General features: G+C 43.5%; 1 protein-coding gene across 1 annotated transcript in view; it reads right to left on the minus strand.

Annotated features, from left to right (window-relative positions):
• The window catches only part of RASGEF1C (RasGEF domain family member 1C), an 84,375-nt gene that overhangs the window by 8,048 nt on the left and 51,358 nt on the right, over positions 1 to 24,969 (minus strand). The window contains exons 4-13 of the mRNA XM_064458400.1: positions 23,494 to 23,631; positions 17,865 to 18,077; positions 15,661 to 15,735; positions 11,912 to 12,007; positions 10,712 to 10,814; positions 10,530 to 10,609; positions 9,802 to 9,897; positions 4,553 to 4,648; positions 2,395 to 2,518; positions 237 to 309 (exon numbers count right to left, since the gene is read on the minus strand). Of these exons, the coding sequence (XP_064314470.1) occupies positions 237 to 309; positions 2,395 to 2,518; positions 4,553 to 4,648; positions 9,802 to 9,897; positions 10,530 to 10,609; positions 10,712 to 10,814; positions 11,912 to 12,007; positions 15,661 to 15,735; positions 17,865 to 18,077; positions 23,494 to 23,631 (1,094 nt within the window). The remainder of the gene's footprint in view (positions 1 to 236; positions 310 to 2,394; positions 2,519 to 4,552; positions 4,649 to 9,801; positions 9,898 to 10,529; positions 10,610 to 10,711; positions 10,815 to 11,911; positions 12,008 to 15,660; positions 15,736 to 17,864; positions 18,078 to 23,493; positions 23,632 to 24,969) is intronic.

The following is a 24,969-nucleotide window of genomic DNA, read 5'->3' on the forward strand; positions in this document are numbered from 1 at the left end:
CTTTTTCAAGGGTACAGCACTGTATAAATGCACAAGTGGAGGGTATTCTTTCAATAGTGGGTAATTGGAGATTACAGTTAGCTTTTATCAGTGCAGCCTCAGCTCTACAGATTATTCTTAAATGGAAAAGACCTCCATCAGAGGTCACATTTTAAATGGCAGCATGTTACAGGCTTTGACTATCAGTGCAGCATTTTGGAGGTACTTTAGAAATGAGCTGTAAAGTGAGTGGTTACCTTAAGGATTTCCACCTGTCTTTTTCTGTCTGGTTTTCCGGACTTTCACTTTCATAGGAAGCCAGATACAAACCTGGAACAGGTAAATATGTGTTACTCCAACAGCAACAGTGACCTCTTATCCCTCCACATTCTTGTACATCCTACATTGCACCACACAGCAAGAGAACATTTAAAACTTCCTGGTCCATCAGGTAGCTGGTAATAAGTAGGACACTGATGTTGAGCTCACATGTCTACCTTTGGAAGGCTGTTAGGTTAATTTTGATGGAACAGTAAAGGAGCCCAGAGTTAAAATATGTTAGCGTGACCGTCTTATAACAATATTAAACAGTTAAATGGTCTCTGGTTCTGCATATGGAGATCCGGGCCTATTTACCCCATCTCAGAACTGCTACCAAAATGTTATATGAACATTAAAAAAAAAGAGACAGCGAGTGCTGACAGCTAAACAAATAATCATTTCAAAGTTAAGGATATTCCCATCACTTAACACAACTTTATTTTCCTCAAACTTTTAAAACTTGTGGGGACATGGTATCTTAAATGAATACAAAACACACTCAAGGTGAAAATGAGTTACAGAAACCAAAGAAGGAACCCAGTAGAAGAAAATAAACAAGCTTTTTTTTTTTTTCCTGCAAAGCTGTGCACTGTAGGATGTATTTTATAATACCAAAATGTGTCTAGGCTGTAGAGTCTCCTCTGCAAAAGCTGGTGATGCATTAATAGCTCCCTGTCTTGACAGAATTGTTTTAAAGTAGGCTGTGATTTGCATTCACTTACATTTCCTCATCTGTTTAGCGATGCTTCATCCTTTCATGCTCGAACCATCTCAGTATTCAAGTCTGTGCTACAATCCAACTGCATTTTAATATTCAAGTGTTGGCCCACTATTCCTCCACACCATGACAAGCATAGTACAGCTGCATTTCACATACCACTGCTGCATCTCTCTATTATATTCTCCCACCGTTTACTCAGGGCAGGTCTTTCTCCTCTGCACTTCCCCTGGGTAACAGGGGAGGCCTGCTATGGCTTCTGCAGAGGGCATCGCATGAAAACAGTGTGGATACAGGGGAGGGCACAAGAGAAAATCTGCAAACAATCAGTGGGTTAAGGTGACCCTTTTTTGGTCCAGCCACCTGAAAATGGTACTTTTAAACACCACTTCTGAGATATCCCTGACTTTCATTTCTGTCCCTTTAGAGCCTAAAACCAGCACAAATGCCTCCATCCCATCTCCTTTCGATATGTATTACTTTAATCACATTAATTATTCTATTTTGGCAGACATTCTTCTTAGGATTTAGGCAGGATTTCTGAAGCAGTATTTTGTGTTCTGAAGTAGTCTGTGAAATGAAAACTGTCTGGTCTGCTTAACTTGGATTAGTACAGAAAACTGCCTATAGAATAAAGAAAACATAAACCCAACACCAGTATAGCTTATGGGAATACAGCTAGAGACAATTTCTGCGCATGACAATGTACCAAGAGGCAACTGACATGAACCAATACAAAGTGACACACTCTGACATGCTGGATGCCACACTGAAGAGGACACATAAGTATAAAAAGACAATCAGAGAAATAATTTCAGAACAGAAATAATGTCAGAACAGGGCTTTCATAGCTACAGCTTCAATTAATTAGTGGAAAATATTTTTCTTAAATTTTTTTTTCTGTAGGTAACACATTTCTTTGCTGTAGTGAAGGAGGTCAGCTGGACTACCATTGCCCTGGGCTGTGTTCACTGAAGAGATGACAGTGTTGGGTTGTTGAAGAGATTAGTTCTAGCTCCATCAGTCACAGGAAGAGTGGCTAAGGGACAGCTGACATTCATAGCAGTCCATGACATGGCTGTGTGGCCTCTTTTCTGGTGTACAAAAATAGGGCCACAATGGCAACTTCCTAGACAGTGCCTTATAGAGAAGCTATCGACAGAAGAAAAGCAACCAGGCAGCAGCTTCATGAGCCAGAAGGTTATATTTGCAAAACCACCTTGCTAGACTGGGGATAAACAAGCTGCATGACAAGAAAGCTAGGGAAAGAACTGGGACTGGTCAGTGAGAGAGCTCACCAAAGCATGGATCAGGGTGTTAATTAGCAGTGATGAAGAGACATATTTTCAGTGATTAGAGATTGTATAGAGTCTTACCATCTTCAGTAAAAATGGGAGCAGTATGCAAGTAGTGGATGATGTTAGGGTCTTGTTCAAAGGGACATTCCACTTGCTTCCATGTTATAAATTCTCCTACTTGTTTAGCCAGTTCCAGAAATTTCTGTAAACATAAAATCATTCCACTCAGATCCAGTAAGATTATCTCACTAAAAAAACTACATCGAAGCAGATGAATGGGATCCAGGATCCCTTGTGCCAACCACAAGGATATTAGCAGAAAAGAGCCTCATATGTTTTAGATGGGTTTATTTTCACAGTTCATTTACAGGGGAAAGCAAGAGGAAAGGGTGTGCTATGTTCCTTCTTACAAGCTGACTCAGTTTGTACTTAAATAAAAATGTATCTGTGAATAAAGTTATGGGTTACACATACATACTTAAGAATAGAGGACATAAACTTTGATGGAACAGGAGAGAGCAGAATTAGATATAAGTTACACAAAGTGGAGCGACTCCAACACCCCACAACTCTTTGGGTCTTGTAACAGTTCTGATATAATTTAAGGCAATGCCAGGCTCAGTATTTTATACATTACTCACTATCTCACAATGCCACTAACTGAACGTGGGACCTGGGGGGATCTGGTCGATGGCAAGCTGAACGTGAGCCAGCAGCGTGCCCTGGCAGCCCCGAGGGGCAGCCGTGCCCTGGGGGGCATCGAGCCCCGCATCGCAGCCGGGCGAGGGAGGGGATTGTCCCGCTCTGCCCCGCGCTGGGGCGGCCTCACCTCGAGGGCTGCGGGCAGGGTTGGGCGCCGCAGGACATTAAGGGTATAAAGCTACTACAAAGAGTCCAGAGAAGGGCCACGAAGTTGGTGAAGGGTTTAGAGGGGAAACTGTAGGAGGAGCAGCTGAAGTCCCTTGGTGTGTTCAGCCTGGAGCAGAGGAGGCCGAGGGCAGCCCTCGTGGGCTCTGCAGCTCCCTCCCAAGGGGAGGAGGAGGGGCAGGGCTGGTCTCTGCTCTCTGGTGACCAACGCCAGGGCCGAGGGAACGGCAGGGAGATGTGCCAGGGGAGGGTGAGGCTGGGCGTTAGGAAAAGGTCCTTCCCCCCGAGGGTGGTGGAGCCCTGGAACAGTCTCCCCAGGGAGGCATCACGGCACCAGCCTGGTGATATTCAAGAAGCTCTTGGACGATGCCCTCAGAGACATGGTGTGAATTTGGGGTGTCCTGTGCAGGGACAGGAGTTGGGCTCGGTGATCCTTGTGGGTGCCTTCCAGCTCAGGACATTCTATGATTCTATGAAGGAGAAATTTAATGCAACCAAAGTGATGCTGAAGAAATTTACAAAGAATTTGAGAGCTCAAACTATTTTCTCATCGATGCTGGGCAGTTCTTTCAGAAGCACCCCACCTCTGCCCCTCCACCAGTGTATAAACACAGCCACCGCCATGCACAGTGCAATGCAGAACACCTGAGTGCCTGCACACTGCCACTAGCAACAAGTTGCCAGTGTAAAACCATCCCCTCCTGCACAAAACTGGGGTTACTCAGGATATGTGACTGATACGACCTAGTGCCAGGGCTGTGAGGGAATATAAATCCTTCTACTGCATTTAATATCAATCCTTCTGTGTAAAACCTAAAGGCAAGAGATAACACATTCAAATCCTTATATCAGCAGCATGACATTTACCTCATGGACACAGTGACTGGGTACTCTAGATGTAATTCTCTTTGTGTTCTAATTTTTCTCTAATGACCACAAGTAGTTTATGTCTTACTTTGCCAAACCTCTTTATTAAAAATGAGAAAGGACTAAAAAGGCAGATAAAATAAAATATAAAGCATTTGATACTGACTTGCGTCTGTCTGCTTGTGTAGGAAAAGTAGTTTTCCATGGTTTCTGAAAAAGTCATCTTCCCCTCAAAGCCGTAAGTACAATCTTTTATACTATTGACACTATATTTCTAGCAGCCAACCAACATCAAGCAAGTTAGGATGATCTGCTTGTAATGTTTATATCAAATATTAATTCTTTAAAAAACATTCTGGGATTGGTTTAACCTTCACACAGTCACTAGAGATCGACCCTTTTGGCATATTCAGTCTTTGTCGGTCTGCACTGAAACTGCAGGCAAACGGTCTCAGACAGTGCTGTCAGAGCAGGATGTATAAAAACATTTTTCAGATCTTACTTCAAAGTTGACGTGTCCATTTGGAAGGCGATTAGCACATCCTTCATTCAAAAAATAAATGTCTTTGATCAATAGGCTGAAGAAGGGGATCACAATCTGTGAAGAGAAATGACATAACTGTTATCTTTCCAGTTCAGTATTTTCTCTGCATGAAAGAAGAACTCAATCAGGAGAGAGGAGAAAAAAAGAAATAACTTTTCAGTGTTCTGTGCACTTAAAAAGCAGTACAGTGACAGGGAAGTGCAAGGGCAGTAGGGTATAGAGACACCTTCAGCCATCAGGAGGATGTAATGCTGAATGAACTGAATACAATGTTCACTGAGCAGAATAACATGGCTAAGAAAATGCTAATAGCCCAGTTTATTATCAACAGCATCACTGTCTGATGACAAGATCAGACAGCAAATTGCAAAACAGAATTGCAGAACTCTTCCTTTCTCTGTTGGGTCTTTATAAGCAAAGATGTTGAATACACAAATTAAGCACTTTAAAGACAGCTGGGAACCAAAGAACCAGTATTGTCCCTGAGCAAGACAAGACGAATAAATTTTAATGACCAAGGACTTGTCTACAAACAGTTAATCCAGAGCTGTTTAATTTTCAACTGCTCCATGCATGGCTGCCTCTTGAGGGATGTAATTTCCTTACTGGTGCCTGATTAGTACAACCTGCTTCTCCAAATTAACCTGTAGACAGTAGGATTGAAAATATTAAGTCAGTTGACAGGAAACTGCCAGCAGTATCCAGAGAGATCATTGTAGCGCCCGAAATAAGCCCTGGGCATCATCCAGGGCAAAGTGGCATATAGCAGTGATTCAAGCCTTCTCTCTAACCCATCAGAGTCAGGTCATAATTTGTTATAGAAAAAGTCTACTTCTAGGTAAGACTCTTGAAATTAATGCAATTGCAGCAGAGATAAATTCGATGCCAGATGTTCTATGGCAGAAAGCAGCAACACTGCTCCTGAAGTGCATCCCCAGCACTTTGGCAGAGACCCAGGGTGCAGCAGACTCCCTCTGGGTCCTCTTGTGTCACAACTCAAAGGGAAAAGAAAGATAACACGAAGGACCAGTCCATGACAAAGCTGACCCCCAGGGCTCTGGGATTCAGTATTCAAATCTGAGTTTACCCACCTCTCCAGCACTGGCACTGTGATAGAAAAAGGCCACTTGGAGGGTTTGAGCTATAAGGTCAGCAGCCACCTCTGTGAGCACCTTCCTGTGGCAGCAACACCTGCCTTCTAAGCCACTAAGTATAAACTTAATCACCACAAACTTAAAGGAAAGCCCTCCATGCTAGAGTCTCTAAATGTTTCCACTGTTCTATTTGTAAATTAACAGAACTGTAGCTTGTTAAGCGTGCACCAAGGTTAAAGTGCGTTCATGGCACGCAAGACCAGCCAAGGGAGCAATCCTTAAATATTTAATGTCGTAATGCTATTCCACCTCATGTTGTACACCAGCTGTAACAGGATATGAAATGGACCCAGGACAGGATTGGCAGCCGTTATTTTCCATTCTACAGCCTTCACAATGCAACAGTGAGTGCGAGCAAGTCATAGATGTGAAAACACTTACGGAGGCAAGGAGTCCACAAGCCACTACCAACCATTGCTGTGAAAATGGAAGCCAATTTTTATTTCAGCTAAAATACCACATGCAATAAACTTCCAAAGATCCACATCTCTGCTGGCTTTTTTATGGGACAGCCATAGATAAACTCTGTAATATCAGTGTAATAGCCATAAAAAAGCTTGGACTGACACTCCAAGAGCCACTGGCATTATCCTGATACATCCCACTGATATAATATAGGAATGGAAACAAAACACAGCCTAACCCCTCAAAATCCTGAGCCCTCCTATGAGGGTGAGGTGGAGAAATTTCTAGTCAAACTGAGCTACATGTGTTTCAGGATTCACTTTTATATCATCAAACTAGATTAATCAACGTGAGATAAAGAATACAATTCAGTCTATGTGGTTTGTTTCTTATAAAGATGATGATAACTCTAACCAGTGTGGTCTTATAAGGTGGAAGGATACAGAGAGCTGGAGCCAGACACTGATCCCCAGCTAGAAATTACTGCCAGGTTCTGTCTACATATTTTTTGCAGGCAGACGCGGGCTTGTTCTGCCCTGCTCCACACTGCCTGGGAGCTAGGTCACCATCATTAGTGGTACTAAACATAAATGAAAAGCCTTGCTGAGAGGGAAGGTATATGAATGTGGGCTCAATGCCATGCTAATACAGCTTCAAAGCCACCAGTCAGCTCAGAGAGTGGGTAGAGCTTGTTCTCATCTGCATCCAAAAGGTGGCAAAGACATACCCTGGGATACCAATTCTTTACACATTGCCAGGGGATTTCTTTCTTTGGGTCATCATTTATTTCCCCAATAAAAATGTTACCCTGTATGTTGTGCTTTCCAAATTTCTGTAGGAAAAGCAATAGAAGTGGATACAGCTACACTCTAACGTTGGCTTCAATCCAGGCCCTTTGCTAGCGTAAAATCTGGGTCAGTGCCAGAAACTCATATTTCACTCCCTTTTGATTCATCCCCCGTGCCATCCAACCCACCCACATGCTGAAGGACAATTGCCTCCTGCAGAAGGAAGAAAGCTAATGAGATCAGGCATGTTCTTCATAGTATGAGATGGCAACAACACAGAGTACCGCACCGTACATACTCCCAACATTTCAAAGCCAGAGAAATGCCATTAGCACAATGCAGGGTTTCCCAGTAGAATGACTTAATTTTGGAGATGGCATAGGTCAGCTGACTGCATAGATAAAGCCAGACTTAGTTCCTAACAAGCATGCCCCTCTGAATTCTGCATGAAATATCAGCCCTTCTTCGTTACCAGTTCTCTCACCCTGCACTTTGGCAGGTTTGTTTCTGCTGCTGTATTGCTCCCCTCAACTTTGAGAGCTGCCTTGCCATGCCTTTTTACAAGCCTGCTCCTGAACAAGTAGCGAGTAGTTATAACTATGCCATTTACACACTGAGAGAAGGGCTGGATTAGAACCATGAGGACTGAGGTCAGGGATCCTCCATGGGTGTCTTGAGATCCTTCTCCTACAACCTGTGCTGCAGTCTCGCACGAGCACCCTGAGGATGAGGATGGAGCGGGTGATGAAATCAGGCAGTGCTCTTTGTGCTGGAAGGCCAGTGTCATGAGGGGGATTTGGGTGAGATGGGTGCACAGAGTAGGAGGAGGGAGGGTGCCCCAGGTCCCTGGCTCACCCTGTCTCCCTCCTAGGGTATAATTTAGCCCCCGAGCTGCGGTTCTGTTCAAGTGCTGTTCGAAACTCAGCAGCCAAGACACCAGCCCTGAGGAGAGAATAAAGTAACGTTTCTGGTGAGGCTGCCAGTTAACCATTGGCTCCTCTGAGCCTACAGGCAGTTTTAATTCCTGCAAGACATAACCCACTGTTCAGTCCGTTGGTCTGCGATAAGAGCGCTCCCTCCAGAGTACCTTCCTTCTCAAGCAGGTGGGCTGAGGCCTGAAGCCTCCATCTGTGCTTTTGGGGTGGCCACTTGTCGAGAAGAGGCATTGGGGTGGAGGGCATTGGGATCTCAAACTCTTGTAAGCACAATTTGATTTGAAGGTAAAAGTTTTCTTCAGAGTGAGCTCTGCTACATGAAACAACATAACATTTTCTATCAAAAAAGTGATCATGTTCAATTTTATTCAATCTCATTAAAATAAATGATAGTCTTGCTTATAAAAAGAAACAAAATTCCTTAATTCCTACAGCAAAAATTGCATGATCTGCTGTACCTGACACTGTAAAATACCCAGTGTGAGTAGCTACCAAATCATATGCCTGTGCCTTTTCTTGAGCTAATGTTATCTACACAAAGGAAACAGAATATGGGCTTTTTCTTATGTAAAACAGATTCCTTTCAATCTAACAACCTCTCTGCCCTCAGTATTAACCAGCTAGGGGTAGAGATAGGACAGAGATTGCTAACTTCCACAGGAAATTAAGTCAAACAATGAAGCAACTGGTTTGAATATATATGATGGTCGCAGGAGAACTAAACTGCAGAAGCATCTCAGACTGACAGGTCTTCGCTGCAGTATGTGAGTGTTAAAAGAATTTCTCTGCCAGCCACAAACATCCAAAGCCATCATCTCTTCTTTGGACAGAGAAGTGCTTTTCACAACAACTCAGCGCACTCCCACTGCAGCTGAGTCAGCCTGCAGCCAGATGCTGATCTCATTTCACTGTAAATGCTGTGAGACTCCATTAGCTTCAGCAGATTTACATCAAATTTGCAGTGATGTGAGAGTAGCGTCTGGCCTGGCTCCTCTAGTGAATGAATACTAAATTCCATATTACGCTTGTTCATGCAGTATCTACTTTACCTTAGCCATGCTCTGCGCAGATTACCCATTTATGACTATGACAATCACAATGTTAAAAACAAACCCTCTTTCATAAAACAAAATAAAGAGAACTGAATGGAGAAATAAGAAAATTAACAAGAAACACACTGGGGCACAAAACAGGAGGATCCTGCACTAACCTCTCATCAATCTGATTTTTGCAGCATCAGTGACATCTCAGAAAGCTATGTACCTGCCACGGACACTGATAAAACACACCAATTCTTGTTCACTGAGATGGCTGTAACAACCTAATGAAATGAAAATTCAGGAGGAAAGATTTTCACCCCAAATTTGCTGCAATGGGTTCAGACCAGACTTTTTTGCAGGACTTGTGGTAAGTCATCTTTCCCTAATGTAAATTGAGAAGCACCTCACCTCTGCATGCCGTGCCCTTTGCTCTCTATCTCAATCACACACTGCACAATAGGGGCTTGTCTGCACAGAGGCCTGGCTGGCACAGTTGTAACAAAAGCGCCGTTCCACCTGGACCTGCCAGGCTGATGCTCCCTACCAAAATAAAAGTAATTTTAGTCTAGAAGACCTGTTCCATCAGCTTTATCAATCTAAACAATGTAAATTTTCTAGGGAAAAAAGATGCTTGTCACAACATCCTCCACGCTGTGTGCTCTGCCCAATGTCTGAGAGCAAGTCCACAAAAGCCCTGTGATCATTTTCAGAGTCCTTTCAGCCACAGAGTTACATTTCCAGTTGCATTTAGCAGTGCATGGGCCTTGCATTGGTGACCCATGGAAGGGAGGAGAGCATTTGCTTCAAGTCTTTGAGCCACTGACTCTCAGCAGCAATGCACACCATCTATCTGGAGATAAATGAGGGAAATGTGGTCACGCCTACCTTCTCCCTGTTGCTGTGTGCGGTGAGTGATCTGTGAGCAGCCCCCCGCAATGCTGTTCTGTAGTTATAGAAGTTACCAGTAGGATCCATCTGGTGCTAGATACACAAATGAAGACACGTTGGTTAGCAAGCGACCTGGGTCCTCTGAAGACAACTTTACCCTCAGTTGTAGCAAACCCTGAAGAGAGCCTAGCCAACATCTTCAAAAATCCGCATGCACAAAAACCCATGAACCACAGCTACAAGGACAGATCTACAGATCATGGCTGTTTGTACCTTTGATTCTTCTAGTAACACCTTACTGATCTTTTATATAAAGAATAAGGACTGCACGTTTTATATATGCCGAATCCTGGTATCCTCAATACAAAAAACAACCTTGGACCTTGTTTACTCAACATCCAAGGTACAGCTTGGGAGCTTTACGCTCAGCATTGTGTCTGTGGCCAAACAAAACTGGCGCTGGTGGAAGCACTGTGGCTTGCATATAGGATCCTATTTTTGGTTTTATTCCTCCTCCTATCTGAGCGCTCCAATTCCCCTCTACATATCAGCAGCTTCAGAACTTCCTGACTACACCTGGGAATCTTCAGCCAGAATCTGGCCATCTGTGTATGGAACACAGCTACAGACATCTCATACCTGGATAAAAATGTGAAAATTCATAAACAAAAAAAATCCAGAATATAATTCAAGCAGTGTATCAGCACCTTTTTTTTTTTTTTTACCTCAAGAATGAAAAATTTGGCTGTTTTCACTTTTGACCAAGTCTTCTTTAGCCTGGAAACTGGACTCATGTTCATTCCAGCTGTGAGTGAGAAAGAAGAAAAGAAAGCCATGGATGAGAGTCAGATTTCCCCTTTTCATCTGTGACAGCTGATGTCGGGACCTGGTTAGAAGCTGTACTTACAAATGATTGCCATCAGCGAATTAAAATTCCCTATGTTAAAGCACTCTCGGGCAACGTCAATGAAGAATTCGATGACTTGTGCTCGCTGTTTCTTTTTTGCAGGCTGCAAATTAAAAATAAATTAATATCTATAATAAGCATATGCAGAACTGGAGGGCACCTCATATATTTGTTACATACATAGCAGGGATCCAAGCACAGCTTGGGTCCTCTGTGTCAGCCACCGGCCCTAATTCTGTTCCAGCAATCCAGTGGATGCTGGTGACTGGCAGTCTCCAAAATCAAAGCTTTCATTGCAGTGACACAGAAGAAATTCATAGCAATTCCCAGGCTTGCCTCAGTTAATGTCTTAGCACTGGAACAGGCAGCCCAAAGACCCCTGAAGTAGTGCCTCAGCTCCCTGCTGGCCTCCCTCAAGTCAGTGGGCACATCAGCACAGACTTTCCTAAGGGTGGGATTTCCCATCCATGCAACAGCAGCATTATTCCAGACAGACTTTGTTTCACTGCATTAATCCCTTCCCCTCTTCTGGCCCTTTCAGCAATATGGCCAGGCCAAATGGTAGCTTGCATTTTAAATACACACTTTAATTAGACTACAATCACCCCACCTTTTCTAAAGATGATCTTCAAATGTTAATGCTTTTGAGTCATGGGCTACCTAGGCTGTTTACACCATTAATATTCCTCTCTTCCACACCCTTTTCAAAGGAGAAAACATTAATTTAGTTTTGATGGGGCCAAGTGAACAAAATAAAACCACTACCAAGTTAAAAAGCCACTAGTCACAGCTACAGTAATGGGCAGCAGGACAAAGAGCCATGCAATGGGAATTCACAAGCACAACAGAGCTTTAGGATGACAGATAACAAATACGGCTTCACTAGAATCTTTTCGAGCAGAAATCTCACAGGATAATTCAAGGCATTTTTTCCTCCTTTTTTCCCTGCAGGGTTCATTATTCCACACTGTGCTCCTTCTACATCAAAAGAGCAGTGCATCCCCCATGTGTCGCCAGCTCTGTTTTGTGACGTGTTTGTCATTTATCAGGTTGCTTCTGCCGAGTGCAATATTACTAAAACTTACTGTCGGATGCTTAGCTAGGTCACAAGAAATAAATCCCCAGGTTTGCTTATTAATGTACAACCTCAAACGGGTACTTCAGGCCTGTGGTAAAGCATGCCACATACTTTTCACTCACCATGCAAATTTCTGTTGCTACAAGATAGCAGAGTCTATTGAACCATTTCACATAGGCCTCAAGGTTACTCGTCTTCTTCTGTTCACTGAAACAAGTCTGGGGAGAAAAAAGCACAGAAAGGCATAGAACTGTGCTTCAGTTAGCTGTGTGATCGCTAACGTAACTACTACACAAAGGTGATTACTTGGCCACATCTCTCTCATACACATGGGAGACTGTGCATCAAGGGCCCTGCTCAAAAGGCAGCGGGTAGGTGAGTGGCTGGGAGATGCACAGGGTCTAGCTGAGCGTGTCACACTGCACAGTTCACACTAGCATATAGAAAACAGCCCCGTTTTGCCTGAGCAAGTGTTCACCAACACAGTCTGCACTGACCCTTGTTCACTGGGATGTTCACAGCTGGGGCACTGCAGGATTCACACAGCAACAACAATATGCAGAAAAAGTAAGACAAGCACAGTCTTCCACAGCACGCTCAGTTTGTGCGTTTTATTCAAGGATTTCCTTCACTTTAGTAAATGCAATCACCCACAGCCCTTTTCTGGAGGGGAGAGACCAAAATTTAGTGAAGCAAACAAAAGATGAGCAAAAGAAAATACAGTTCTAGTTGCTTCTGTGTGGAAAAAAAAAAAAATCCCTTATTGAGTTTTCAGGATAATAGGCTCTCTAGTGACAGCTCTGTCTTGATGGCTGCTCTTGAACAGGTCGCTTATATGCCAGAGATACTTCATTGATAAGAGCCATTACAAAAGCTTTTTTTATATGAAACTTAACGTAAATTCCCATAACAGATACAGGCTGTGGGAGTAGATACTTGGCTGAACTCTTCCAGTTCCTTTGGCATCAACAGATAATTTGACTTCAGCAGAGCAATAGGGCAGTTCACATAGCCTGAAGATGTTGCCTGGGATTATAAGAATTGAAGTAATTTTCCCAGCCCTAAATATTTAGCCTGTCCATCTAGGACACACAGCTCTCTAGAGTTCATGTGATTTATTTGAACATTCATTAATATCCACTAGAGGGTATCAGAGAATAGCGATTTTTTTGTTTTATTAAGATGATCATTTCCCAGAGCTACCATAAATACATGCCTCTAAGAAAAAATCACAACGCATAAACACAGATCCATTAACGTCAATGGGATTACCCATATTATGTAAGTTAAACAAGTGACTAAAACCCCTTAAGGCTTAACAAGCCCTGAAGGCTTACAAGATTCCCAAGGTAATTCAAGGTAAGAAAATAGTCACCTGTGATGTTTAGAAACAGAAATCACAGTACCATGCTATGGAGAAAATCTTAACAAGCCTGAAATTTCTAGCCACTTTGAGTAGACTACATATACAATACAAATATATTTTAAAGCATCTCAAAGGTGAATATCAGCAAGCAGCATGTAAATATCAAACAAAACAAAGGGTACCCAAAGCAGCCCCAGTATATCCACAGCAGTTGCTTTTCTTGCACTCTGAGGTACTGTCCCTTGTTACTGCAAAAAAGTACACGAAACCTAGGCTTTGTTCTGAATATGGTATTTCCATCTCAACACTGCTGTCCTAACCAGGGCATAAGAACCACAGCTAATACCACAAAACTTGTGAAAAATATGCAACAGCTAAAGTTGAAACAGACTGCTTTTTAAAGGTTAAGCTTTATAAATGGCAACAATATTTAGCACCTCCCTAGCATCTTCCATCTGCAACTCAGAGTGCTTGATAAACATTCATAAGCGAAGCCTTTTGAAGCCCTCATGCAAGAAAGATGTTTAATATGATCTCCAGCTGGAGGGAATTCAGACCAGAGCCAACTCCCTGTGGTTGACAGGGGTGGTCTCCATAGGTCGGGGAATGATATGTCACTCCATGTAAGGTCTGGGCTGCTCTGTACAATGTTCTGCTGGGTCCCACACAATCCCTTGGCCATACTTTACCCTGGTGTGGAGGCTCTCCTAAATCATTGCTGGGACCTATGGTCATCCCAGGGAAAGGGTGGGGAAAAGTTGCAAACTACCTCTGCTCTCACCAGCCTTGCTGACTTGAAATCCAATGATTTCTTAGTGCCATGTCTTGTGTGAAAATGTTACAGCAGTTTTTGCTTTACTAAGTAGATCCTCCTGGGGGGGAAGACATTGCCTTGAACTTAAAAGGCAATGCAGTGGCGCATCCCTGCTTTGCACATGGTTTTTAATCTGTTATGCACTTCATTGAAGTCACAGAACTGTTACTGGGCAGCACCTTGGTGTTCAGATTTGCATTTGAAGAACATGCATAACTGTCAAATAGCTTGCCATAGTCTGTTGAGATGCTTTTCTTGGATTTCCCATCCCACCATTATTTTCAGGCTCTCTGCCTCTCATTCTAATCCTTCCCATCCACTTTAGCTGACGTTTCCTTATGTTTACTTGGTAACCTCAAACTCTCTTCACATCTTGGTGGTATCCTGTGCTGGCCCTGCATTTAAAATTCTAGGCACAGCTACAGCCGTTGTGTGTACATTAGTTTATTGCTGAACATTTCCTTTTTCCTCTCAGCATCCCCTCCCCTCTATGGCTTTATGTAATTTGATTTCACTCACGGCTGCCCCCCTTCTAGTCTTCCAAAATTCACTCAAATTTAGTGTCGTCATTTGATCTCTTTCATTTTACTTCAATACAGATAATGACAGCTGTTCATTTTCAGTCTTGTCCCTTATGTTTGCAGCAGGTTGCTGAAATCTCACTGTGGCTAGTTTGATATTTCACCTTTTCTGATGAAATTTTCTGACATTTCTGTTATTATGATGTTTCTGACCCATCTTTGCTATCTTGAGGTTCCTTCCTAAAGAATGTGATCAACACTCAGAATACTCGAAACACCATCTCTGCCCACTCCTCTCTCCCTGAAACCAACTGCAGAACCTCCATAACTCCAATAAGAGAAGGAAAGAGCCCAGTGTTGCATTTTTGATTCATCCACCCATTTTTTCACCATTACAAGCCATTCTGGTGTTCTTTGGACAGCACTATAAACAGAGGTCTTCCTGTTATGTTCAGCATCCAGTGATGAAATTCTGCCATTGATGTATGATCTCAGTGGGAGCCCATATGCAGTTCTGGGGAAGAATTTTCTACCCTCTTTCTTTTCTGGCGGTATGTGAAATCTGTGACTCTCCCTCTCCAGCCAGGAAGTCTCTTTCCTTATTGAGACTCACTGAAATGCTGCTTCAAACCCCACTGAAATCAGTGGAGAGACTCCAACTGGCTTCCACAGACTTTGGATGAAGCCCTGATCAGGCACTCCATTCCCTGCGGTGCTTTGGGTTAAAAGCTATTGTGTAGAGAGAGAAGAGTATGTTGATTCATGACGCACTGACTCATTAATGTGGTGTCTGGGCACACACTATGGGCATTACATCACGTCCAGAGTCTTTACGCCTTCAGCACTGGGAGCAGACATTCCCTGGTTATGTACAGCCACAAGCCATCTGCCCTGGCCAAAGCAGGTTAGGAGGAACAAGCCAGAAAGCAGAACATAAGGGTGCTGGCCCGTCTCAGGCTGGGACATACTCTCATCAGGAAGGAATGGCAATGACCCGCCAGCACGAGTTCTACCAACAGGTCCCATCCTTGTCACGAGAATACAGGTGATCAGTCGGCCTAGCCCTGATCGACATGTGCCCCAGGCCCTGCTCTTATGGATCTCGTCACATCAGTTCACCTAGAACAAAAAGTGATCACAGGAGACACTTTACATGTGGACAAATCATACCTTGGTGCCATCCAGAGGGTCTTTATGTACAAACGCCTGCACAAACTCCTCAGGTCCAATGTGACTTAGCCTTTCCTATTAGAAGGGGGAAAAAAAGAGAGAGAGAGGAAGAAATAAGAAAGCACCCCAGAATCTCTTCTGTTTCTCTTGGGAAGACATCCCCATTATCTGTCAGCTCTGAATGGTGTTACTGAACTAGTAGACAGCCAACTAGCACCAGACATAAAAATTCATAAGAACAATTAGAGTTATTTCAGCAGAAAGAAGAAAATGAGAATAGATGTGTCTTATTACTGACAAGCTGCAGGAAGAGCCCTGTTCACTACGCAGAGACAAAGGTGCCGGATGCACAAGGCTCCATCTGGGAGCCAGCAGGCCTCAGTTTTGTGCTTGATGCTGCCACAGACCTGCTGTGGTCCAGCATTACTCAATAGCCTTGTTTCCCAGCTGTTAAAGTGGCAGTTATGCTGTTATCTGGTAACTACAGAAATCCATTGCACATCTGCACACACAGTGCTCTGACCCTGCCTCCCGACCCACTGGCGCTCAGGTGATGCCCTGGGGTGGTGGCTCTGTGCCACTGGGGAAGGAAGGCATGGAAGGTGCATGCGCTTACATTAAAGGTTTTGCTTACACTGTGGAGTGTCCCAGGCATTACCCAAAACAAGAGTAAATAAAACATCCAGATCTCTCTTGTAAAAGACAGGCCACCTCCCATCAGCTCCTGAACAAACCTGGCATTTCAAGCCACACACTGGCCTTCTTACTAGGCTTTTCAATTTCCTTAAACATGTTTATTAGACAAATAGTATTTTCAGTAGGTTGTAGGCCACAAAGGTACTTCAGAGGAGATATTTTGGAATTTCTAAGGCCCAAACTTAGGACACTCAATCAGCAATGAAGTAAACAGCAATTTTACTTAAGTGAAAATTTTATGCCTATTGCTATCCTATTTCTCTTAGCTTCTCACCTTGCCACTGGTAACTGTATAGGATTCTTATTAACAAATAACTGTTATCAAATAAGTAACAAATAATTCTCACTAACAAATAGAGAGTTTCAGTGCAGAGTAGTTGGTGTACTGGATGCAGTAAGTGAAAGAGAAGGTAGAGAGCATTGCCTAAAGTGAAGTGGAAGCTGCATCAGTATGAAAAGTGCAGTGGTGCCCCAGTCACAGGGATCTGCCCTTGGAAGGCAGTTGTACTGTGAAGGAAAAGAAAAGCAAGAAAAAAACTCCATGCAAAACAACTTCTACTCTCTGGCTTAAGTTAAGCAAAGAGAGCCAAAGATGCACGTTCTGAAAACTAACAAAGGTGAGATGATGATCCTAAATTTGGGGTTTCTGAACTATTCTACTTCTTGACAAATGGGATGTCAACTACCTTCAGAATTCCCAAGGCTAATTCCATGATATTCACTCCAATCCACAGTTCATTTCACGGTTTGTTTTTCCAGCCTTCCTCTCAAGGATGAACAGTGTCTACAGGAGGACAGGCAGCGGGGAATCATTAGAGGATCAAGAGATCTGCAGATGGCAGTAATGTTTTGTATTCTTCTGTGAATATCCAGGAGGTCCGCATGGAGGACCTGAACCTGGGAGAAGGGTGTGCAACACAACAGTTCTTCCAACATCTTGGTACTGCAATTGGAGCAATTGCCATCAAAAGCCTCTTTGAGAGTGGACTGCAGTCCAAGGAGGGAAACAGCAGGACTTCATGTGGGAGTGGTATTTGCACACCCTTGTGTCCATGCACGAAGTCCCAAAGGGAAGAATAAAAAACATGTCAGGCAACTCAGATGCTTTGTGTATCTGAAGGAACGGATGTGAAATGTTAAAATGTCTTGCAAATTCATAGAAGGGCTAATGATCACCCATTTCTACAGGACCTTCAGGTTGTGGACTAAGAGGACCTTAGAGAAATGAGAACCTCTTGGCCTTCATGGGACTATGACTTGCATTTCACTAATAAGCAAGCTGAAAAGGTAAAGTGACCCACCTCAAGATGCATGGGAACACTCTGATATATAGCTTGCTTCTCAAGCATCTCTTAACCTGTCAAACCCTGCCTCCTGCAGCAGTGCTGATACAGCACGGGATGTGCTGCAGCAGTGCAGACGTTTTTTGGTTGTGTCTGGAATACTTAGCAGCTGGTGGCTTAAAATAATATCTCTGACTGCAGAAGTTGGGAACCGTTCCCACTTACCAGCTCCACATGTGTCAGCTGCTGAGCCAGAGTGTAAGGGTCACTGCAGACACTCAGAATTTCTCTCTGAATTGATGGAGGTTTACTTTTAAAGGCAACCAGCTTATCAGAGACAGCAGCACTGATCTTGACAATCCCTTCTTGCCCATGGCTGAGGGTTGCAAGCTTCTGATTCAGGGTTTGCAAAAGCTGATTCATCTTTTTCCAGTAGGCCTGGAAAGACAGAGGGAGAAAGAAACATAAACCACCCACAGAACTTGACAAAGGAGTGTTTTTATGCTGAATTTTCCCTTCTGCAAAATATTCCTAAGCCAGCAACAGGTTACCATCTTATTTTCAACAAGCCTATTACAGAATAACCAGTTGGCTTAATTACAGTTCTGTGCTCTGGACCACAGAAACAGACTGCAGTCAAGGAAAGAGGCAGGCAGGACTGGTGGGTTGGGCTGGCACTGATACTCTCTTATTCCTGCCAACACCAGGATCAGAGGAGAGGTAATGCTACAACATGAGTTATTGCAGCTTTCTGGAGCACAGCAGCATTCAGTACCTATCCTTTATGTCAGCTACATGTTGGCCAAGAACTCTACCTGTTGGTGATGCCTACTCAACTATTATTTTTAGGAATAAAAAATGTTTCTAATGCTATTCTCTCCATCCTTTTTCACCTGAGAGACGCAGAAGCATGCTGCTACTTGCTACCCAGTTGGAGTGGTCTGAGCATCATGTAGCTTTGAGTATTTAATATCCAAAATGTTAACTGCTACTGAAGGAAGCTCATATCGTATTCCAAGCACAGCCATGTGCTCAGGGTGATCATTACTAAGTTGCTCAGGTTGTTCTCAGAGCTGGAGCAGCTCTTTACAGGCAGTGAGTGGAGCCGCTGGCCATGGAGGATCGGCAGAAAGAAATGCCTTCAACCCTTCATGACTGACAGATGCAGATCTCATAAAACTGAGATAACTGAGAGAACTGGTGGATAGGCTCTAAAGACAAGGATTAACTGGAAATGTCCTTGGGCAAAAGCCTCATGTGGAGCACAGGGTGTACACTGCTGAGAAACATGGCCTCATGGGCTTTCCCAGACAGAAAAAGGAGCAACAGGCAAGGGTGCAATGGGTCCTTGCTCAATTTCAAAGAGCACAGTCACTTAGGAATACAGTTTGCACACTGGCCTACTACGAGCTCCTCTTCCAGAACAAAGACACACAGTGAAGAGATCCTCTGGCTGCTCACAAGTGGAGTGCCTCCTCACTCCACATCCAAACAGAATTTAGTAAAGTCAAGTTGCCAGCAACATCAGTTTGTAATCGTCAGTGTGCAACCAGAGCTGGCACGAAGCCCTCTTCTGTTACATCTGTACTGCACAGCAGATGTACACCCTGGCACCCTCCATGCAGTCCTCATCATCACAACAGGGACTTGGACGGAGTATACCTTCCCATGAAGCCAACACACACCTGTGTTGCATCCCAAGCTGGATGCAGCCCAAGTGAAGTCTTGGGAAGTACTCGTGAATCCCAGGGTTTAGATACAGCCTTTGTCTTCTTCAGGCTTTTGTAGACTGTGGATAGTCTTCAGTGTTAGACATTGACAGCACTCATGTTTTAAGTGTTCAAGGTACCAGAAGCCAGAGTCAGTGCTCTTCTCACCTACACAGGATCCCACCTGCACACTGGAAGTAGCATCTCCCACTACTTCTCAGCAAAGGACAACATGCTCATATCTACCCTGTTTCCGTAACAGTCTGAGGCTGGAAACCTTCAGAACATCCCAAGTGCTTCAACTTCTGCTGCAACACTGTAACTTTCATACAGCTTTTCTAGCAGAAGGTTTCACATTGCTGAGGAACCTCTCACATCACTCAAGGAAGATGCTCTCTTGAGCTGGGCTGGAACACAGGCCAGACAAGCAGGATGTAGTCAGGCCTTTTTGCAAAAGAGAGCTGATAGGTCTGCAGTGAAGCAAGAACGTAGAAGGCAGGAGGGACTTGTCTTGGAGAATGACAACACGTTATATTTGGAAGCAAATCACACTGGAGAAGTGAAAATTGAGTGTGGAAGATGTAAAATCAAATAATTTAAATAATTTTTAGAAAATTAAAGAACATTCTCTTAGTTTTTATCTGTTCCTGATGTATACCAGCTCCAAGGAAGAGAGACTCCTGGGCATCTTCTTGTAAATCCTCATTCAAACAGATGGTCACGCTTTTGATTTATAAAGACTGTCCTGGACACAAACTACTGAACACCATCTAAATATTTCTCTGGTTTACATCCAGGTGTGTTTGCAAATCTCAGCATAGCTTATCAAGCTCTATAAATAGAATGTTATTTTTTAGTGGAAACTAAACAGCGACATATTTGGTATTTTTTAAACATATTTTGTAAACAGGAGAATTAATTTCGGGGTGGGGGGCAGGCACGGCACTGAAATCCAAGTTTTCTACAGAGCATAAAACATTTGGCTAAAAGACTTTTAGCTGAAAACCCAGCTCTCTTTCAAAAAGGAGTTTGGATGAGAAATCTTGGACCAGCCATGTCTGTGCAGTATCAAATTCTTCACTGTTTGGATGAAAAGCCAAAAAGCAGCATATAATTGCTTGAAAGACATGCATATTAGCCAGTCTTTCAATAAATCCTTATCAAGAGATCTAGTTTCACCTAGTTTTGTAGAGAATATGGCATGATAATACAGATATAGACAACAGCAAACAAAGACTCAGGTAAGCCAACCACCTAATAAAGAATGAAATGAGAGGCACTTAATGGACACAAAAAAGATTATTCAGAAATTAGAGCTCTTGAAGAGACTCACTGAAAATCGGTTGGGTGCCCCCTTGCCTAGAAAGCTTTTCTGTGCATGTTGGGCGAGAAATTAAAAAACATCCCGCTTTTGCCCTTTTAAAAGCATTTCCTGCCTTCTTTAAACTATGTTCACTAAGTGAAAACAACATTGTTCATTACCTTCAACCTGCTGGTAATTACCTTGCCGCAAAGTGACCCCCCATTGTACAGGGGCTGCATGCTGGACTCTACCAACCGATTTCACTTCATTGCCACATGAACAGTCAAAAGAAGCATACTACTGTTTAATATTTAAAGAAAATGTTTCGTTCTTAACTGGGAAAGTTCCTCTGAAGACGGCAGGCCTCAGCAGGTGGCTTAGGAGCTCAAATTTTAATTAAAATTTCTAACTCTAAATGCAAATCACAGCACTTACTAAGAAATGCTTCTCAGCATGGACACCTTTATAAGCACATCACAGAGCCTTTAGAAAGTAGACTCTACAAAGGACAGAAGCGTACACTGCAGGGGCAAATCCTGTGCTAACCTACATGGACTAGATGACCTCACGAATCTTTCAATCTTTAATTTCTATGATCCACAACGGAAACAACTTTCTTCCAAACAACTAATGGGCAGCACCACCCTTTCATGTTGTCCCTTAAAAAAAATATGGAAATTTGTATTTGCAGGACAAGAGCTGTTTCTTAAATTAATTATTGATTTTGCTCAGGCATAATCACCATTACAGTGCCTAGTAATATTCAAAAAACAATTATTTGCCCCAAAGGGCACCCATATGGATTGGTACACAGCCATGCCCACTCCAGAGCAAAGGTGTGTGGCACTTGCTCAGGTTATGCAAATAAACTATTGCTTTGTATGCAAAAAGTTGATTTTTAGCACTTATGGCTCTTCACCAGGGCAGCTACTGCTTTTAAAGACCACCCATAAAGCCCCTGTTCTCTGCCCTTTTGGCTGGTTCCTTCTTTCCAGTGGATGTGATTTTGGTGGGTGTGTATGGGTTTCTCCCACTTCAGATGCTGAAGAGATGCAAGGCACCTTTCTTGGTGGTTGACAGTGACAAGTTCATTGCCTCTTCCCCTTGAGGGAGAAGTTCTACTGTTCTGGTCAATGGAATTGAGGTCACCTTAGCTCTTTCAGAAAGTCCTTTGTGTTCCCTTCACCTCCATCTGTCACATGGCTTCCCCTTCCCTCCCACAGGCTGGCCAGCCCAGCCAGCCAAGCCATGCCAGTCTGCAGCCACCCAAAAGTGCCAGCCGTGATGCCCGCCCAGCCCAAGACCAGCTGTTTCCATTTCTCCTGTGTTTCATGTGGGTAGGAGGGTCTAATTTCACTTCCGTTGTGCTGCAGCCCTGCTAATTCCTTCTTCTTCTCTCCACCCCTCTCTTTCTTGGACTCATGGGCGTGCTCTTTTTGTTCTACTGAATTGCACCCATCTGTGGCCTGAACTCAGGCCTTGATGTAGCCAATGGAACTGAATTTTTTCACATCCCATGGTTAACCTAGAAGTAATTAGAGACTCTCTATGTACTATTTGCTTTTATCCTTATTATTTTCATGGATTTTGCGGTATTTTTAATGTTTCTGAATTAATTTATGGGATTCACCCACCTGAATTTGCAAGCAGGTCTCCCAGAGACTCCATTCACTGTGTCCTACTCTGCCACACACATGGCTCAGGCATTTGAACACCAAGACCATACAGCCATCTAGACTGAGTTTTGCCCAGCAGGCCACAGCCTGCTGTCTTCTGCCACCTTCATGCTCCCAGAAAAGTTACATGTCCATAAACATTTGTATTTTCTTTAAATGTAAGGACTGCCCCTATCTATCTCACCATATCAGCCCAAACAGGCTGGATTCAACGGGAGCTATCTCCCGGCCCATAGATCCTGTGAACTTTGATGGGGATTCCAGTGGCATCAGTCAAACTATGATCAGAGCCTGCTGCTCTGTGCCTGCTCACCTCCTGGGTCTGGGTCCCTGCTTTACAATATCAACCAGCTCAAGCACAGGGCTTGTGAACTCTTTTACACAGGACAAGAAGGTGTAAGCCAAACCCGTGTTAGATTCGCTAATGAAAAAGATGACAAAATGCAAGGATTGTTTAAAAAAAAACCCACCAGATGGAAGACATGTAAAGTAAGGAACAGGAAATTAGATTTTGGCACAAGTGATCAAGCAAATAAACAAATGGGGAAGGTGAGGCAAAAAAGGACCATAAACGCCCTTTAGTGGTTACTCTTTTGCAACCACTCATTTTCTTAGAGAAAGGAAGCCTTCATCAGGTGCCTTCAGGCAACTGATGATCTTTTTTAGCTCCCCAATGCAATCATTTGGTGACTGGCAGCTTGCTCCACTCCTCATTCACTAACTAAGCATCCTGGAACACTCGTGAGCCACTGCTTGGCCGGGATGCTTGGTCTCAGGTCACAATACTTCACTCCTCTGCTAGACTGTAATTTGGGACATCACAGCTCTGTTGCTATTTGAATTGTGACCACCACATTCAGTCTATGCTGTGCCTCAGATCTTCCATCTGTAAAATGGGAATTTTACGCTCTTACAATTTGACGTGCAGTAGGTAAATTCCACTGATTACTCCAGTGTGTCCTCAAGTCACTGCCACAGGGGCACCTAATCAGAGAGATGTGGCTTTCAGGGAAGCTACTACAGGTTTTAACCATTAGAGAACACAAGCGTAAGAGTTCCCAGGAAGAGGCACAGAACAGAATGTGGCAAAAGGAGGAAATGGAGGAGCCAAGTGGGGAAAATGAACATAACAGCTCCACACAACATCCCACGTCAGACATCCTCACCTCATCGCACGGGGCTATCCTGTGAATCATGTCTTTCAGATGACCAATCATCCGCTCTTCCTGAAAGTCATACGGGAATGTCTCCGTCCACTCTGTCAGCAACTGTAAGATTTTGGGTCCAAATTTTCTGATCCGTGCCTGAAATGGAAACCAGAATGATGATCAGGGATTGAAACTTTTACTTGTTCAAGTCTCCCAGCAAATACGTATTTCACTGAGAGTGGGGCCAGATTTTCAAAGAAGGAATTGATGGTTGCACCTGCAAAATCTGCACACATGCAAACAAATACTGTGGTGCACAAATGGTATATTTTGACATGCAAAATATACCAGTGTGCATGCAGGTGCACACACAACTGTCTGTTTTACATGCAGATTTAAATGTTCTGCACATGCAGTTGACCAGTTTATGGCTGGATAGATATTTTGTTGGTGCAACCTTTACACCTTTTTCAAAAACATCTGGCCTTTTTGCTCATTTGAACCACATGTTCCTTCCTTTTGTACTTAAAACCCTTCTACATTTTCACCCTTTCTTGAAAAATTGATTGCAATATATTTCTTGACCAACAAAGAAGTGAGTCTTTTGCTTTTTGGCCATATGAAAAAACCACATAGTGACCACTGGCAGATGTAACATGAGGAACAAAAGACAGAAAAAACCACTAGCACTTTAGTAACTTTACCTGGGCTACTGATAACGTTGCTCTCTTCCCCCGTGACCTCAAGGTCATGATAGGACAAGGACACCCACTCACATAACGTACAGCTGGTGCCCACTTTACTTTTGGTGTAGATTTATCTGAGGATGCAGCAGTGGGAATAGTCAGGAAGACAAGGGGCAAGGAGGGATATGTGGGGAACAGCACAACTGGTGCATTAGTATTATCCCAAAAGATGGCCCCAGCATGGCTGCTTCCAAAGCTTCCATCCTCCATTATCCAAGAACATGTGAAAAGGAAATTGCGTTAAACAACAAACTGCATTTTTATTTACAGAAAACACAGACCAAAACAAACAGCTGCCTTCTGCATCCTACGTACTATAGCTGAAGTGCACCCTGTAATCAGGAAAAATTATACTCTTGAGCTCCACAGCGCTCTGCTTTTCAACCAAGGTGGTTAAAATGCATATTTCAGCTTTCCACCAACAACAGGTTTCAATGAACCACATCTCTAAAAATAACTGCTGTCAGCTAGCATTAAGCTCATGCTCAAAGACCAGCAGGTGGCTGCTAAGGGGAAAGCTTTATTGGAAACTGCAAAGGTCTGAGGAGACATTTGCTCCAGCTGTGTAAACTGCTATTAGGAATTGAAGGAGAGGACTTTGTGAAAGTCACAGGACACAACTCGGGATGGGAGGTTGCTTGTATGCAAATTTCAAAGTCAGCCCCACTCTCAGGAACGCAAATTCACCTGTGTCCCACCAACTCTGCATTACTACAGGCTAGTCCAAAATGCAGACTCACCTCAGGCA

Source organism: Phalacrocorax carbo, chromosome 8 (assembly GCF_963921805.1).
Source record: "Phalacrocorax carbo chromosome 8, bPhaCar2.1, whole genome shotgun sequence".
In the NCBI taxonomy this organism is placed as follows: domain Eukaryota; kingdom Metazoa; phylum Chordata; class Aves; order Suliformes; family Phalacrocoracidae; genus Phalacrocorax; species Phalacrocorax carbo.